This window comes from Poecilia reticulata, linkage group LG4 (assembly GCF_000633615.1).
Source record: "Poecilia reticulata strain Guanapo linkage group LG4, Guppy_female_1.0+MT, whole genome shotgun sequence".
NCBI classification, from domain to species: domain Eukaryota; kingdom Metazoa; phylum Chordata; class Actinopteri; order Cyprinodontiformes; family Poeciliidae; genus Poecilia; species Poecilia reticulata.
Genome location: NC_024334.1, coordinates 15052800 through 15068857, shown reverse-complemented (window position 1 = coordinate 15068857; position 16058 = coordinate 15052800). Strand labels below are relative to the sequence as shown.

At 40.4% G+C, this 16058-nt stretch overlaps 2 protein-coding genes across 2 annotated transcripts; both read left to right on the top strand.

The window, feature by feature from the left end:
* Positions 1 to 477: 477 nt before the first annotated feature.
* Positions 478 to 8875, top strand: scinla (scinderin like a). Its single transcript, XM_008407774.2, has 17 exons — positions 478 to 584; positions 1378 to 1567; positions 1634 to 1788; positions 3087 to 3248; positions 3356 to 3505; positions 3609 to 3695; positions 4590 to 4722; positions 4881 to 4969; positions 5058 to 5264; positions 5406 to 5539; positions 5828 to 5918; positions 6623 to 6793; positions 6879 to 7053; positions 7143 to 7258; positions 8206 to 8283; positions 8367 to 8427; positions 8530 to 8875. Exons 2-17 carry the CDS (start codon positions 1390 to 1392, stop codon positions 8655 to 8657), a joined length of 2115 nt encoding a protein of 704 aa, XP_008405996.1. The 5' UTR covers positions 478 to 584; positions 1378 to 1389; the 3' UTR covers positions 8658 to 8875.
* Positions 8876 to 9609: 734 nt separating this feature from the next.
* Positions 9610 to 15857, top strand: LOC103463988 (retinol dehydrogenase 8). The gene is made up of 6 exons (XM_008407776.2): positions 9610 to 9778; positions 11276 to 11437; positions 12897 to 13076; positions 13163 to 13256; positions 13525 to 13708; positions 15479 to 15857. The coding sequence occupies exons 1-6, from the start codon at positions 9682 to 9684 to the stop codon at positions 15713 to 15715; spliced, it is 954 nt and encodes a 317-aa protein (XP_008405998.1). The 5' UTR covers positions 9610 to 9681; the 3' UTR covers positions 15716 to 15857.
* The last annotated feature ends 201 nt before the right edge of the window (positions 15858 to 16058 follow it).

Below are 16058 nucleotides of genomic sequence, written 5' to 3'. Positions count from 1 at the left end.
GGAGGATAAAGGCTCAGAATCATGTCAGCTTTAAGAGGTTCAGGTTTCCCCTTAATGGGGATTCTGAGGAGCCCAGATATATAAACCTCTAGATTATTATAAATACTTTTGAACTTTAAGCTAAGCACTAGCTTAATGGAAAAATATTCTAGCTGAAAGTTTTGCAGTGTTACATTTGTGTTTCTGTTGGACTCAATCCTTATGAAGGAGTAAAAACATCATATGCAGAGTAAACGTTAAAGCTGCTTATATCTCATTCAGATTTCACTTCCTGTTTTTTTCTGTACACGTTCAAATATAGATGATCTGCAGTAAATTAAAAGTAACACAATTAAAATCCCCACAATTAAAATTGAAGTTATGCAAGAGTGGGAATCAGGAGGTGCGTGTATTGTGTGTTGTGCGTTGTGCATTTCTGCAGCCTGGGCCAGGCCTGGATGTGGCTGAACACGCCTCTCTCCGTCTGAGGGCGGATGTCCCGTCTGCTTATATAGCCCACGGCGGCTCAAACTGGCTCCGCGGACGATTGGAAGAGCAGCAGAGCAGCTTCTCCACAACCAGCATCTGATTCTCTCCTCACCCAGGTAAAGGAAAACCTCTTGGATCTGTAAATCTTTCCCGTCGTGTCACTGTTTATGCAATAGCAACAAGTTCCTGCCAGGCTGATCATGCTTCTGCATGAACTCTGTCTGCATTATGCATCTACTGAAACAAACTTTTAACACAAGCTGCATGCAAGTAAAATCAAGAATGACTAAATAATGAGCATTATGACTTGGTGTCATGGAAACAAAGTCTTTTTTACATGATTGTATGTTGGATATTTGGGTGTGGTCGGGTTTGTCGATTCAGATGGGCATAATTATACTTTCAACAACTAACTACTGTAGATGCATTTTCTCAGCGCCTGTGGGGTGTGGCTGCTCGTTTTTTAAAAAACGCCCCACAGACAACTTGCAGTATGGCTCTGCAGAAGGCTGACCAGACACACCCTGCTGCGTCCAATAGATTCTGCTTCAAGAGCAGCTGAGCTAATAAATAAAAGTGCCTGTATTACAGGTTCAGCAATGAAATGTTCCTGGAACCCTGCAGGAGTTTATTGGAAACAAAACAAAGAACACTAATGTGCAGATGATGATGTGGTTCAACGTTTGAGTTCATGAACGACGCTTTAATCCTCAAAGCTAGTGGTCATTTTTTAAACTTGTCTTGGAGCATAACTGTGGGTACATGTTTAAGTCACGGAAGAAAACAAAAGTCAGAAAACTCAAACGGCTACATTACTGAAGATGATTTAAACTTCTTACATGCAAGAAACTTATCAGGTAGTTTTCTGCAGCATGGTCAAGCCATTAATGAAAACCAGTCTCTTCTAAGGCTTTCAGCACCATGGCACAGCAGGCGTTCCAGACAGCGGGAAAGAAGCCCGGCCTGGAGATATGGCGGGTGGAGAAGATGGATCTGGCACCGGTTCCAAAGCAGCTCTATGGAGACTTCTTCACTGGGGACGCCTACGTCATCCTCTACACCACCGCGGCTCCTTCTTACAATGTGCACTCATGGATCGGTATGTCCGACCTACAAACCCCTGTCCTTTTTTCTGCCTCTTTTTGAACTCCTGTCCCGCTTGCAGGTGATGAAGCCACCAAAGACGAGGCAGGAGCTGCTGCTATTCTGATCACTCAGCTGGATGATCACCTTGGTGGCGGTCCCGTCCAATTCAACGAGTTCCAAAACGAAGAGTCGCTCACCTTTCAGGGTTACTTCAAGTCTGGCATCAAGTACAAGGTGAAATACTCCTGTTCTCATTTTACATATCAGTAACACTCTAGTTGAAGGATGAGCATAAGGCTGTCATGAAACTGTCCTAAGCATGACATAACACCTGTTATAAACATGAAGGAGTCTTCATGAATATTCATGACTGTTGTCATGAAGTGTCATTCAGTAAGTAATAACACATTTAATGCAAAGTTAATGATACTTTACAATAAATGTACTTTTAATGCAAGTTTTAATGCAACTTTGCATTAAAAATTTCATTATTTTCCCAATAATGCAAAGTTGTCCCTTTTAATGAGCTTTTAATGCAACTTTTAGTTCAACTTTGCATTGTTTGTATTGTCAAGTGTCATTATTTACTGAATGACACTTCAGGACAACAGTCATAAACATTCACAAAGACTCCTTCATGTTTATAACAGGTGTTATGTCAGTCTTATGAACACCCCTTCACATAAAGTGTTACCTAAACATCTTCTGTTTTTTGCAATTTTTTTGTTCATGTATAAAAGTAATGTAACTTTTTAAGCATAGCAGTTGAATTTGTGGGGTTATTTTTGGGATCCGTGGTTGCCTGCTCCTCCTGGTTTTCCACAGAGGGTTTCCATGGAGAGTTTGAGTTGCCAAACAGAGACGTGATCTGACAATGCCAAAATACCAGACTGCTACAGATGCCATAAACTTCTACACTCTGTCAAATATCACACTTTTCTTGAATCTGAAAACTTTTTGTCCAAAAAAAACAAAAACAACAAAAAAACAAGAACAGGAGTATCAGACAGGATCTCGCTTTTGGAAACATTCTTCTGAGATTCTGCTCCATGATGCCATGAGTCACCACATTCCAACTGCTTTATTGTCCAAAACTTTCGCAGAGACTTGCTTCCATTTTACCCCGTCCTGAAGATGGGGGGGTTGGAATAAGAAGGGTTCGGTACCTCAAAAAAGGTTAAGAACCACTGCTCTAGACATAATAAGGCGTTAGACTGACAGCCTAAATAGTTGTGGCTTTAAAAGCATTTGTGGCTAATGGGAGTGTACTTCCTGGTACTTCAACCTGAAGGAGCAGATGGACGGATCACAAAGGGCTCATGCTTTAGGTGTTCATTTGTCTTTGCTTTGGTTGTTGAGAGCCGAACAAACAGGGCGGTGTGCGCTTTAGAAAGAAGCATGTCTTTGTCCTTTCAGAATGAAATGAACAAAGTTCTTAGCAGGATGATGACGTCTGACATATTCATTGTTTTCATCACTGCGGGTTTGTTCTGGATAGGACAGCAGAGGTATAACTGGTTTGTTATCCACAGAAAGGTGGAGTAAACTCAGGCTTCAAGCACGTCGTGACCAACGACATGAACGTGAAGCGCCTGCTGCACGTCAAAGGCCGGCGTACAGTCAGAGCCACCGAGGTGGCCTTGTCCTGGGACAGCTTCAACAAAGGAGACTGCTTCATCATCGACCTGGGAAAGGCAAGACAAAGTCTGAGCTAAAGAAAACCAATGCTTAATTAGAAAGATTTTGCAGTAACTAAGACTCCTCCCTTTGATTCCTTCTCTTCCTCTTGGTGCAACAACAGGTTATCTACCAGTGGTCTGGCAGTGAGAGCAATCGCTATGAGCGTCTCAAGGCCACTCAGATGGCCAAAGACATCCGTGACAATGAGAGACATGGCCGTGCTGAGGTGATCACGATTGATGAGGGCGTTGAACCTGAGGCTGTCATCAAGGTGAGCTGTTTTCTTCTTTGACTCTACACCAAAGCACACAAAATATTTGTCGCTGGTCGTGTTTTCATGAGGTCTACGAACAATAATCTCTGCTCGTTAACAGGAACTTGGACCAAAGCCGAATCTCCCTTCAGGAGACTGTGATGTGGATCATGAGAAGCCCAAGAAGAATAAGGCATCTCTGTATCAGGTAAATATACCACTGGTGAACATACCTCAATGAAATGTTGATAACTTTTTATCTCAAAGGTTTACAGAAACCAAGTCTAACAAAATGGTTTTTGTATCTAGTCTGGGGAAGTAAAGCATGCTTCTGATCCACTCCTTTGTCAGCAGTGTCTCTTCTTTGTGTTTTGTCTCCCTAGTGATTAAATGTACTGGCCAAAAAAGAGGAAATGCCACAAATAACAAAAACATCAATAAGTACAAAACACTATGAACTCGCGCCACAAAATGAAAATGCTCCATACCACTAGGGGGAGGTATTACCTCTGTAAATAGGCTGTTGTTCTATGTAATTGTAAGACTGTGTTTTTGAACAAGACTTCAACTTACTACTGGATGTCCCATCTTTACTGAGGGTCTGGTCTTATATGATTTGGTGGTTGATTCCCCTTAGTGGTCTGGAGAACTTCCGCTTTTATGGAGCATCAGCATTTGTACTTCCTGTTGCATTTGAATTATAGAATCAATACATATTTTGGATTGATCCAAAATATGGATAATACTGATACCAAGTCGATTTCAAGATCTGGTCGATACAAGCATGGTAAAATCAATACTTTACTTTCAGATTGCCTCTTGCACATTTATTTTAATTTTGTATTATAGTTTCTCAACTCTACCTGAAAAAAGATTTTGTTTAAATTTAATCTCTGAGAATGTGTTCTCAGATCATTATGCAATTACCACTATGTTATTTGAAAATCATCTCAAAACAACAATGTGATCATTTATCACAGTAACTTCTGATACAATTTATTTGTCCAGTAACATTTGTTATTATGACAGGCCTGCATGTTGCTGGTATCTAATAGATTTGAGTGATACATTGAAAAGTCTGAGTCCCATCTTTTCTTGGTAGATTTCTGATGCTTCTGGAAACATGTCAACATCTCTGGTGGCCAGCTCAAACCCATTCAAACAAGACATGCTCTCTCCCAGTGAATGCTACATCTTGGATAATGGAGTCGATGGCAACATATTTGTTTGGAAAGGTATTAGGCTTTTGATTTCTGTTCTTTTTGCTATATTTTGTACATTTGTTGATGAACAATTTGTGCTTATAGCATCTGCTAGTATTCTGCTACTTCTCCATTGGAGAATAGACTAAATTTGTTCAGCTCTGACCGTTGTATCACATCCCACATTACAGGACCAAAGGCAAACACAACTGAGCGCAAAGAAGCGTGGGCCGTTGCCCAAAAGTTCATCAAAGAAAAGAATTACTCTCCAAGAACAAAGGTAATGCAGTCAGTGTCTGTCACGGGGTCTACATTAGACGGTGTGATGAAATCACATTCATTGCTTGGTGTGTTTCTCCCAATAAAAGGTCCAAATCATTCCTGCGGGGAGTGAGACCACTCTGTTCAAGCAGTTCTTTTTCAAATGGCTGGAGGGAGCGGCCACAGGCCAGACCTACACTGTGGGTAGCATTGCTAAAGTGGAGAAGATTCCCTTCGATGCTTCAAAACTCCATAGCAACAACGCCATGGCCGCCCAGCATGGCATGGTGGATGACTGTTCTGGGAAAGTCCAGGTGAGGTTACGGGCTCTGCCACAATAACAAAGCATGTATCGTTTATTATTATGATTAATATTACTACTAATAGCAGTAATAGTAGTAGTAGTAGTACTAGTAGTAGTAGTGTTTACATATGACACTATTGGGTGTTTGTAGATCTGGCGTGTGGAAGGAGGGGACAAGACCGTCGTGGGCCCGTCCAGCTATGGGCATTTCTATGGAGGAGACTGTTATCTGGTGCTGTATTCCTACAGCAATGGAGGCAGGCAGAAGCACATCATCTACACCTGGTGGGTGCAGCTTTGCATCATCTATAAGATGGCTACAGACAAACTGGTCCCTGTCGGTGTTCTGTACATCTCTTCTAGCCTTCTAACGAGTTTAACTATCTGCACAAGTTGAAATGACCAAATTTCCTGTTATTCACAACATCAACATAGCATTCCTATGTATCTATCCTTTAAACAAATAATGTATATTAACTAATGGACTGAATGCAGAAAATTTCTTTCTTGCTTCTTTTGCTCAAAGCTTAAATAAGCATTCTTAGCTCTGAATCTGGTGTTGCTTTGCTGCAGGCAAGGCCAGAAGTGCAGTCAGGATGAACTGGCTGCTTCAGCTTTCCTTACAGTCAAACTGGACGATTCGATGGGAGGAGTGGCCACCCAGGTGTGTTATCTCTGTCTTGTACTTTCACTAAATGCAACAAACATCCATTCAATTTTACAGATACAATATCAGTTCAAGTTTTATTGGTTAAAGTGACAAGCAGCACATTTGTTATGTTCTCACGAGTAGTGGGTCATGTAATGGCAGTTGGTAGCACTGTGGTCCTGTGTTCAAATCCCAGGCTGGGTCCTTCTGCATCTTCTCCCAATGCAGAAACAGGTTCTCTCCGGGTACTCTGACTTGTTTGTTTCATTATGATGTCAGCACCACTTTCTGTGTTTTGCTGAATTTGTAATTCTTCAATTTTTAAGCCAAGAGCTTATTAGACTCTACACAACTTCCCCGGTTCCAACAGAGATCTCCAACCAAGGACTTTCTTACCAAAAGTAAACCAAGAAGCTCTAAAGTGTCTAAAGATCTCCAAGCAGCACTACCACTGTGATTACCGAGGACTAAAGAAAATTGCTCATTGGTACCAAATCAAAGTATAACCGGTTGACCTTATGGAATCATTTTGTTCAGATTAGTGTTTTTGATAGGGAGCAATAAAAAACTCCACTCCAGTAGATTTCAGATAGAGAGGACCCACCTTTCAGCTAAAATACCTCTTTGGTTCCCTGAATACCATTAAGCCCCAGACGTTTCCCCTCTGGTTTTTTGTTGGGTACACAACTTTCATTGATGCATCATTTGCCTCTCTACAGGTCCGGGTCACTCAGAGCCGAGAGCCTCCTCACCTGGTGAGCCTGTTTAAGGACAAGCCTTTAATCATATACCTGGGTGGGACGTCCCGCAAGGGTGGAGACAGCAAACCTGCCAGCACTCGCCTCTTCCATATCCGCCAGAGCTCCACCAAAGCATTGCGGGCTGTTGAGGTCAGCCTTGATTCTTGAGAAAAGTAGATATGGAAGTGATGCTTTTTGTGCTGAACTGTGAAAATCTTCAATCTCTTTTACCCAGGTGGAAGCCACAGCCTCCAGTCTGAACACTAACGACGTGTTTGTGCTCAAATCGGCAAATTCCCTGTTTGTGTGGAAGGGGACGGGAGCAAGTCCGGATGAGATGACAGCAGCCAAATACGTTGCCAGCCTGCTGGGTGGAACTGCCACAGAGGTGGAGGAATCCAAGGAACCAGGTGACAGGCAAACGTAGACGCATAATCACTGCAACATGGCAATGCGATCGGTGCTTTGTTGAGTAAATCAGATATTATCCTCTTGGCAGCTGGTTTCTGGGCAGCGCTGGGAGGGAAGAAAGAATACCAGACCTCCAAGACCCTCCAGAACATAGTGAAACCACCAAGGCTGTTTGCCTGTTCCAATAAGACCGGTCGGCTCATTGTGAGTGTTCAAGTTTCACATTTTGTCATGTTTACCGCTACAAATATGTTTATGTGATAGACCAACACAAAATACCAAATAATTAGAAAATGGAGGAAAAAGAAAAAAATAGCTAAATGACTTAATTGGATAAGATGGAGAGAATCTGTGAAGACCAGTCTTCAATTGAATCAAATTGTTCGATCAAATTTAGGGCAGGGCTTTGACTGGGTCATGGAACTACAGATTGAGAATCATCGCCCTTGTAAAAGTGGAACCTCTGCTCCCGTCTTTAGTCTTTTGCATGCTATAACAGATTTGCTACCAGTCTTGCCCTGAGTTTATCCCATCGTTTCTGCATTCATCCTCACACCAAGATGTTGCCACCTGCTTGCTGTCAGTTTTGTGCCGCATTTTGCATGTTAGCCAAGAAGCTTCATTTTGGTCTCATCTTAGCAGAACACCGTCTTCTCAGTTTCAGTTTCTTATTTATTTTACATTGGATGTTCTACTCCTAACTTCACTGACTGTACAAATGAAAGTTGTGTTGTTTTTACATGTTTGACCAAGCTTGTGCAGCTATTGGTGTATTTAAATGAGCTGTACTGGAGCAGAGTTATCAGACACATTTGTATTTCAGTACATGAATGCTACTGCATATTGGTATCCAATTCCTATCTGTGTTGGTATCTGAAGTGAAAAAAGTGGATCGGTGCATCCCTAATCTAAACTGGGTTTTATTGAGGCCTTTGATTTCCAGGGGACACAAATGCACACCGCCCTTTTCAGATTTTTACCAGTGAAGAAATTTTGTAATTTTCCTTCCAGTTCCAAATTATTTGCTATTTTGTCTTGCTCTGTCACATGAATCCCAAGTTTGTGAATATGATGTATAAATATTTAAAGGATTAAAATACCTTTTGCACAGCACCACATATTTACATGAGCATGTGTTTGACGACGTGCAGGCAGAAGAGGTGCCAGGCGACTTCTCACAGATTGATTTGGCTACTGATGACGTCATGGTTTTGGACACGTGGGATCAGGTCCACTAACGATGACACGGTTCTGTGGTAAATGCGTTTTCATGTAATTTCATGTAAGCTCACTCAGACTTTTCTGCTCTCAGGTCTTCGTTTGGATTGGAAAAGAAGCGAATGAAACAGAGAAGACTGGAGCGCCTAAAATCGGTACAACCACCTGCTCCTCAACCCACCACCACAGGCTGTTAAGAATGTTTCCAGAACACACCTGACTTTGAGGTTCTTAATGTGTCCTTATTTTCCTTTCAGCCCAGGAATACGTGAATTCAGACCCCTCTGGTTGCCGCGGCATCCCCATCAACATCATCAAGCAGGGGCAGGAGCCGCCCTCTTTCACCGGCTGGTTCCATGGTTGGGACTACAAGATGTGGAACTAAGAACCCATAGCCGCCTTCAGGAAAGAAACATTAGTGGGGAAAAAATACTTTAAAGCTATGCAACCCAGTGTTTGAAATATATTTGACAAAATCCCTTGCCATTTTCCTTTGCTGTTATTCATGTGTATTCAGTAAACCAGCTGGTTTCTGCAACTCATTAAGAAAGAAACAACATGATGCAGTCTTGTTTTCCGAGCTTTGTGGCCTCAAAAACTGAGATAAAAAAAAAAAAAATCCAAATAAATCTACACTGCAAAACACAAAATTGTACCAAGTATTTCTAATCTTCTTTATAGTGCAAATATTTTAGCACACTTGAAATACGACAAAACAAACTGACAAGTGACTTTTCAACAAGCTATGAGATTGTTTTAAGTTAACACTTCCTTGATATTGATGAAAATCTACTAATTCCATTCACAGATTATTTCACTTGTAACAAGACATGTTTTTCTTGTTACAAGTGAAATAATTTGCCAGTGTAAATAGTAGTTTTTTGTTAATATTAAGGAATTATTTACTTAAAATGAGCTCCTATATCCTGCTGACAAGTTACTTGTAAGTTAGTTTTGTCGTATTTCAAGTGCACTAAGATATTTGCACTATAAAGAAGATTAGAAATACTTGGTACAATTTTGTGTTTTTGCAGTGTAGAGATTTGAATTTGACATTACATTTAGCATATTTTGGCCCAGATTGTAAAGATAAATGTTTAACCTAAATTTGAATAAAAAAAATAAAACTCTTTTCTGACCCCATGCTCTGTCTGACAAGTCTTTAATTTGTCCCACACCTGGGTTTCCCTATGACAATAGCTGTGTTATCATTAACCTAAATCCTCCTGTGCAGCTGCACCATGTACTCGCCACGCTTGCTGGTAATCTTCGGGTCCTGCGCACAAGGCTTCTGCTGAGTTGCAGGCCTGTGGATTAAGGAGTGGGCTTTAAGAGCGCCCCAAACATCACCTCGCTCATCCTTTTGTTCTCCTTCATTCTGCGAGACAAACGCGAACAAAGCGGGCACAATGAACCAGAAGGTGGTTCTCATCACGGGCTGCTCCTCAGGCATCGGCCTGGCTCTGGCGGCCCGGATAGCTAAAGACGAGAAGAAGAGGTTCATGGGTAAATGTTTTGATTCGCTGCTTCTCCTCAAAGCTTGGACGTGTTGGGTTAAATTTGATAATGGTCAGATGTGTTTTGGGAGTTTTAAGGTCACACCTAAAAAAAAAAAAAAAAAAGAAGTTCATTAGTTTAAAGGGAACTTAGGAGAATCTATTGTTTCTCTCTCAACTTTGTCTTGTTCACTGCAAACACACATTATTACTGAGTATTTTTGGACTAGTTTCTAGTACAAATAGGTTAGAATGCTTGAAATAAGATATAAGATGTACAAGTAACTTTTCAGCTTTTTTAAAGTCAATTTTTTAAGTTATTTTCATTGGCAGATTATGTCACTCATGATAAGGGAGAAAATGTGTTAAAAGTGAAATAATCTGCCAGTGAAACTAATACTTTTTCATCAATATTAAGGATTAATTTACTTAAATCAATCTCATATTTCTTACTTAGTTACTTGTTAGTTAGTTTTGTCTTATTTCAAATGTATTAAGACATTTTCTCTAGAAACTAAACCAAAAATACTTAAGATTTTGTGTTTGTGTGTTTACCTGCCTGGGTGCTCCAGTCATTTCCCCCTGACCCCCTAACAAAACAGACAGTTGAAATGAGAATAGAAATTAGAATATGAATTCATATTTTTGTCAATTTCATTCCTCTTGGTCGTTCGCAGAAACACATTTAATTGGATAACAAATAATCCCAGTAATTATTGAGATAAATGATAATATTGTTGTTTCCAGACCATTCTCTAGTAAGATATTAAGTGCATAACAATGCAAATTTGCCCTCTCACAAAACTAATATACTTTAATTTTATAAATAAAACTTAAAAGTGGAAATGGAAGATATTTTAAATACCCAAAATAAAACACGTCAAACACAAACAATAAATAATACAGAAGAAAAAAAGCACTTACAACCTCAACCGTGAATCATCAGAATGTAAATTATTGAGCTCATTTTAATTCATCGTACCATTAATTGATTATTGGATTATTATGACAGGCTTACATACCTACCAGTTTCAGGAATTTGGTTCCTTGTTTAATGCGAGAAATAAATGAGAGAGCACAAAAAACTCAGTGGTGAAAAACATTTTATGATTCTAAATAATCAAGATCGTGGAGGCATGTGTTTATTGATTGTGTTGTTTACCATAATAACCCAGTGAACAGTTTTCATACAGTATTCTCTTGGAAAGAAAAGTCCCTGAGGTCCAGGGATTATCCTGAGTAAATGGGATGAATAATGTCTCATCGTATGATCCAGAAAAAGGCAGATGAAGTTGATCTGAACAGCTGCCAATGTTCCACCGCTTTGACAGCACAGTTTATCCATTTGAATTATTGCTGGTCAGCAAAGTAGGAGCCTAATTAGAAATAAACCCATAGTATGTCTGATCATAAATATGCAGTAGGATGTTATCCTACATATCGCGTAGACCTGCATGAAACACAGCTGTGTTCTTCTTTCAGAGGACTGTTTCTTTGTGTGTTGTAGTCTATGCCACCATGAGAAACCTGGGTAAGGCCGAGCTGCTGGTTGAGGCGGCCGGCCGGACTCTTGGCAGGACCCTGGAGATCAAGCAGCTAGACGTGTGCAGCGAGGAATCCATCAAAGCCTGCATGGACAGCCTGCCGGAACGCAGGGTGGACATCCTCAGTAAGCCTGCACACACACCTGCTGCAAAAACACCCACACTTTCAAAGCTTCACTCATTCTGTGCACAAATTTGTCACTGTAGAAACACTAAAACACAGTTCTTGCACAATGCATGCCAAAATTTTGAATAGTACATCCCACAGTTAGACAATACAGTTTTCTTGTTCTGCATGTGTAAGGGTGAATATGGTGTACATACTGGGGAGTTGGGGGGGGGGAGGTGATTAATCCAAAATATCAATAATATTGATACCAAGTCAGGATCAGTATTGGATCAATACTTTAGTTTCAGATTTCCTTTTGAAATTTCTTTCATTTTCCTATTGTAGTTTTTCAACTCTAACTCAAAGCTTTGATGAGCATTCAAATGATGATTTTTGTTTTTGTACTTTACATAAGAAAAATGCACAGAAATTTGTTCTGCTTTCCTGTTGTTTCTGTTTATCATGTATTTTTTAGACACCTATAAACTTTGTCCAAGTTTTTTCCCAGGTTTTGACAAAAATAACTCAAAAGAAAAACAAACACCTAAAAGTCTAAAGTTGTATTAAACTTAAATAATACAAAGTATCGGTATCGGTATTGTTATTGGATCAATACCAAAATATATAGTATGGTACACCTCAATTTGCACATTGGCTTCTTCTCTGGACTCTGCTGTGCTGCTTCATACACTGCCATCTACTGGGAACTCAATGGAAGTTCAGGAAAATTACACAACCCTACAGAATTAGTGGTCAGTCAGAGACACAAAGCACATTAAAGCACACAAAGCACACACCTTGCCAGTCCTTATATGGATATGGTATTTGAAAGTTGCACAGTGAAGTTGAGAGGAAACTGCACTGTGCCTGTATGTCAGTCAGAGAAGCCATCTGCTACTGGCTGACATTTAGTTTATTACCAATGACAATATTCTTCCTGACTGGCATGTATTATATGTAGGGACTCTAGGATGGTGAGGGAGGTCAGGGTGTGGAAAAAGTGAAGAATCCACATGACAAAGCAGAAACTAGAAAGAAAATAAAACATTAGACATCTGGAAGTTGAGAGTCTGTTTCAGTCTACTGTATTCAACCCTAATGTTAACTGAAAACATACAAGACATCCTAATTCAGGTTACTGTATTTCATCCGTCTGTCCATCCTCTGTCTACACCTCCATCCTGGACTGATCAATTGGGAACAAAGAGACACACATCCCTGAATTCAGACGATCAAACATAACAGAACAGCAGTTTAGTGACGTGTTAGCCGTCGTGTTTTTGGACTGTCAGAGGAAACCAGAGTACCTGGAGAAAACACACTCATACACATGAAGGTCATGCAAACTCCCTGTAGAAAGACTCCAGACCACGAATTGCACCCAGGACCTTCTTGCTGCAAGGCAACATTGCTAAAAACTGTGTGATAACACAGACAGTAATATAAAGGCTAATATTACTGCCCACCTGTCTCAGTCAGTAATGCAGGGATGGGACTGATTGGACCCATCGAGTGCCAGACTATCGATGAGATGAAGACAGTCATGGACACCAACTTCTTCGGACTTGTGCGACTGCTGAAGGAGATCCTGCCTGACATGAAAAAGAGGAAGAGAGGTCATATCGTGGTCATCAGCAGCGTCATGGGTATTCAAGGTGAGGAGGGGCTGACCTGCTCATCTTCAGTCCCAATGTTGTTTGAAACATTTCCCTAACAGTTTCTCACTTTGTCTCTGTTTTAGGAATATTGTTCAACGATGTCTATGCAGCGTCTAAGTTTGCAGTGGAAGGCTTTTGTGAAAGCTTGGCAGTTCAAGCCCTGAGGTTCAGTTTGAAGTAAGATCAAAGTGCATCGTCAACATGATGAGACTCGCAAACAATACTGATGTTTGAATGAAGCGTGTGTGCAGACATGCTGCACAACAGCCAAAGACAGAATTATGAGAATTGTGCTATGTCATGGCAACAGGGAAGTCTGCAGGCTCTAACGGAGCCAATCAGTTTCTCAATGCGTGTTGGCACCGATTAGATTACTGGTAGTGACGAGTTAAGTATTTCTTCATATCATCTTTTTCACTCTACTTTTGTTCAATTTCTTTGCCAGCATCAGCCTGATAGAACCAGGTCCAGTGATCACAGAGTTTGAGCGTAAGGTTTACGAAGAGGGCCTGAAGACGGACCTCAGCAAAGCTGATAAAGTGACTGCAGACATGTTCACAAACATCTACCTGAAGAACTACAACCAGATCTTTGAAACCCTTGGTCAGACAGCAGAGGATGTAGCAGAGGTATCCCTTCTTTATGTTGGTTCAACTGGAAGATGTTATTTCTAGGGTTGCACCGATTGCAGTTTTCTGGCTATTCACCATTCCACTAAAAGCTAATTCTGATTTTACAAATTACAGCATTTTTTTCTGAAGATTTGCAACAAAGTTGCAAAGTTGGCCTTTGCAACTTTGCAAAGGCCAACTTTGCAAAGTTGGCCTTTGCAAAGAGGAAACTGGTTTATTTTCAAAGAGGAAACTGGTTTATTTTCAGACCTTTGTGGATGACGATAAGAACTGTGGATAACATTAATCTGTCTTGTATCAATCACAGATTTCCCAAAATCAAGAAATTGGGGTTTGATTTATCTGTGCACCCCTACTTGTTTCATCTTACAATGCTGTTTAATGTCTGTAAAGTTATAGTGCCTTGCAGAAGTATTCACACCCTTTAACTTTCTCCACATTTTGTTACAATAACAAAATTTAATGGCTTTTACAGAAATCTGAGATAATACTCCAACAGAAAGTAGTGCATAATTGTGAATTAGAGAGAAATAGATGGAAGGCTTTCAGCTTTGATTTTTTAATATATATTTTTTTTAATATATACCACAAACATGTAGTGTGTATTTGTATTTACTGAGCACTTTTCAAATCATCACCCATAAAAGAAAGATTATGTCACAAAACTTACCAAGAGTCATAATAATGAATGTTGGCAATGCTATCTAGTCTGACTATTATTTATTTCTGGTTACTGTTCAGGTTTCCTTTCCCCTTTTTATACTCTATTTGTTTTTTCATCTCATCCTCAACCTACCACTCTGCTTCCCATCCCAGCTGTTAATTATTTCCTTGTTTTCTTGTACCTTCTCCCTTCCCCAACTGCACCCACTCACCTGTAACTAGCTCTTCTTGTCATTTCCAGCGTCCATCCATTTTCTATACACCTTTGTCCCTAGTGGGGTTGGGGAGGTGCTGGTGCCTATCTCCAGCGAACGTTTTAGATAAGAGGCGGTCAGTCTGTCGCAGGGCAACACAGAGACAGACAGGACAAACAACCACACACACACACACACACACACACACACACACACACACACGCACACACACACACTCATATTCACACCTGAGGAGAACTTAGAGAGACCAATTAACATGACAGTCATGCTTTTGGACTATGGGAGGAAACCGGAGTACCTGGAGAGAAGCGACGCATGCAGAGGGAGAACATGAAAACTCCATGCAGAAAGACCCCGGGCCGGGAATTGAACCCACAACCTTCTACCAACTGCACCACTGTGCAGCCCTTCATTTCCAGAACTCCCATAGTAATTAAGCTCCTCTCTCCTCTTCCACATTTGCTGGATTTTCCTGGTATCAGTTTGTTTATGTTCTTCTGTCCTTGCTTCCTGTGTGTTCCATTCGTCATCATAGGTTTTCCGGTTTTTTTTCTGTTCAATAAAGTCTAGTTTCAAAACAAAATTGCTGAAAACGGTCAGAGTTCTGGTCTTAAATTTTGACCCACCCTCTAACTCGCCATATTTAACTCAAACTATCAATTTCAAACTTAGAAAGCATTTTCAAAATCACATATTCTTTCCTTCCACTTCCCAACTATCGACCATTCTGTACTGGTTTATCTCATAAAAGCCCAATAAAACACGTTGTCATTTGAGGTTGTAATGTGACAACGTGTAAACAAGTTTGAAGGAGTGAACACTTCTGCAAATTATAAGTTCTTAGTGCCTGTAGGTTGAACTTCTTGCTGTGTGTGTGTTTTGTTTCCAGCACACCCACAAGATTATCACCATGGACAATCCTCCTTTCCGCCATCAGACAAACACTCTCTACACACCCATGACCACACTGAAATATGCCGATCCCAACGGAGACCTTCCCATCGAAACGTTTTACAAAATGGTGTTTGAACATGACAAAGTCTTCAACGCCAGCCTGAACTTCCTCAAGCTGCTGCGTTGGAGGAGTCGTAAGAGTTTTACCTTGGAAAAAGATAAGAGCACCTGAGAGGATTAGTAACGACACGTCAGATCTATTTCTGTGTGTGTATATGTGTGTGTGAGAAATATACATTCTACCAAAGCTGTCCGCAAAAGTCAATTAAAATATCATTAATTTGTAAAGCAATAAATTAATTTCTGAAAAAGCATGTCTCTGGAGTTTTCTACACTACAGAATACAATATACAGAATATGATATAGAAGAATCACTGAGCTGGCCTAACTGTTTACAGGACCTTTGAGACACAGTCATGTTAAATTAAATTAGTTTTACAGTAATCTTTATGCCATTGAATGAAAAATATTTCAAAGTCTAAACAAAGCTGTTACACAGAAATATTGTGTTTGAT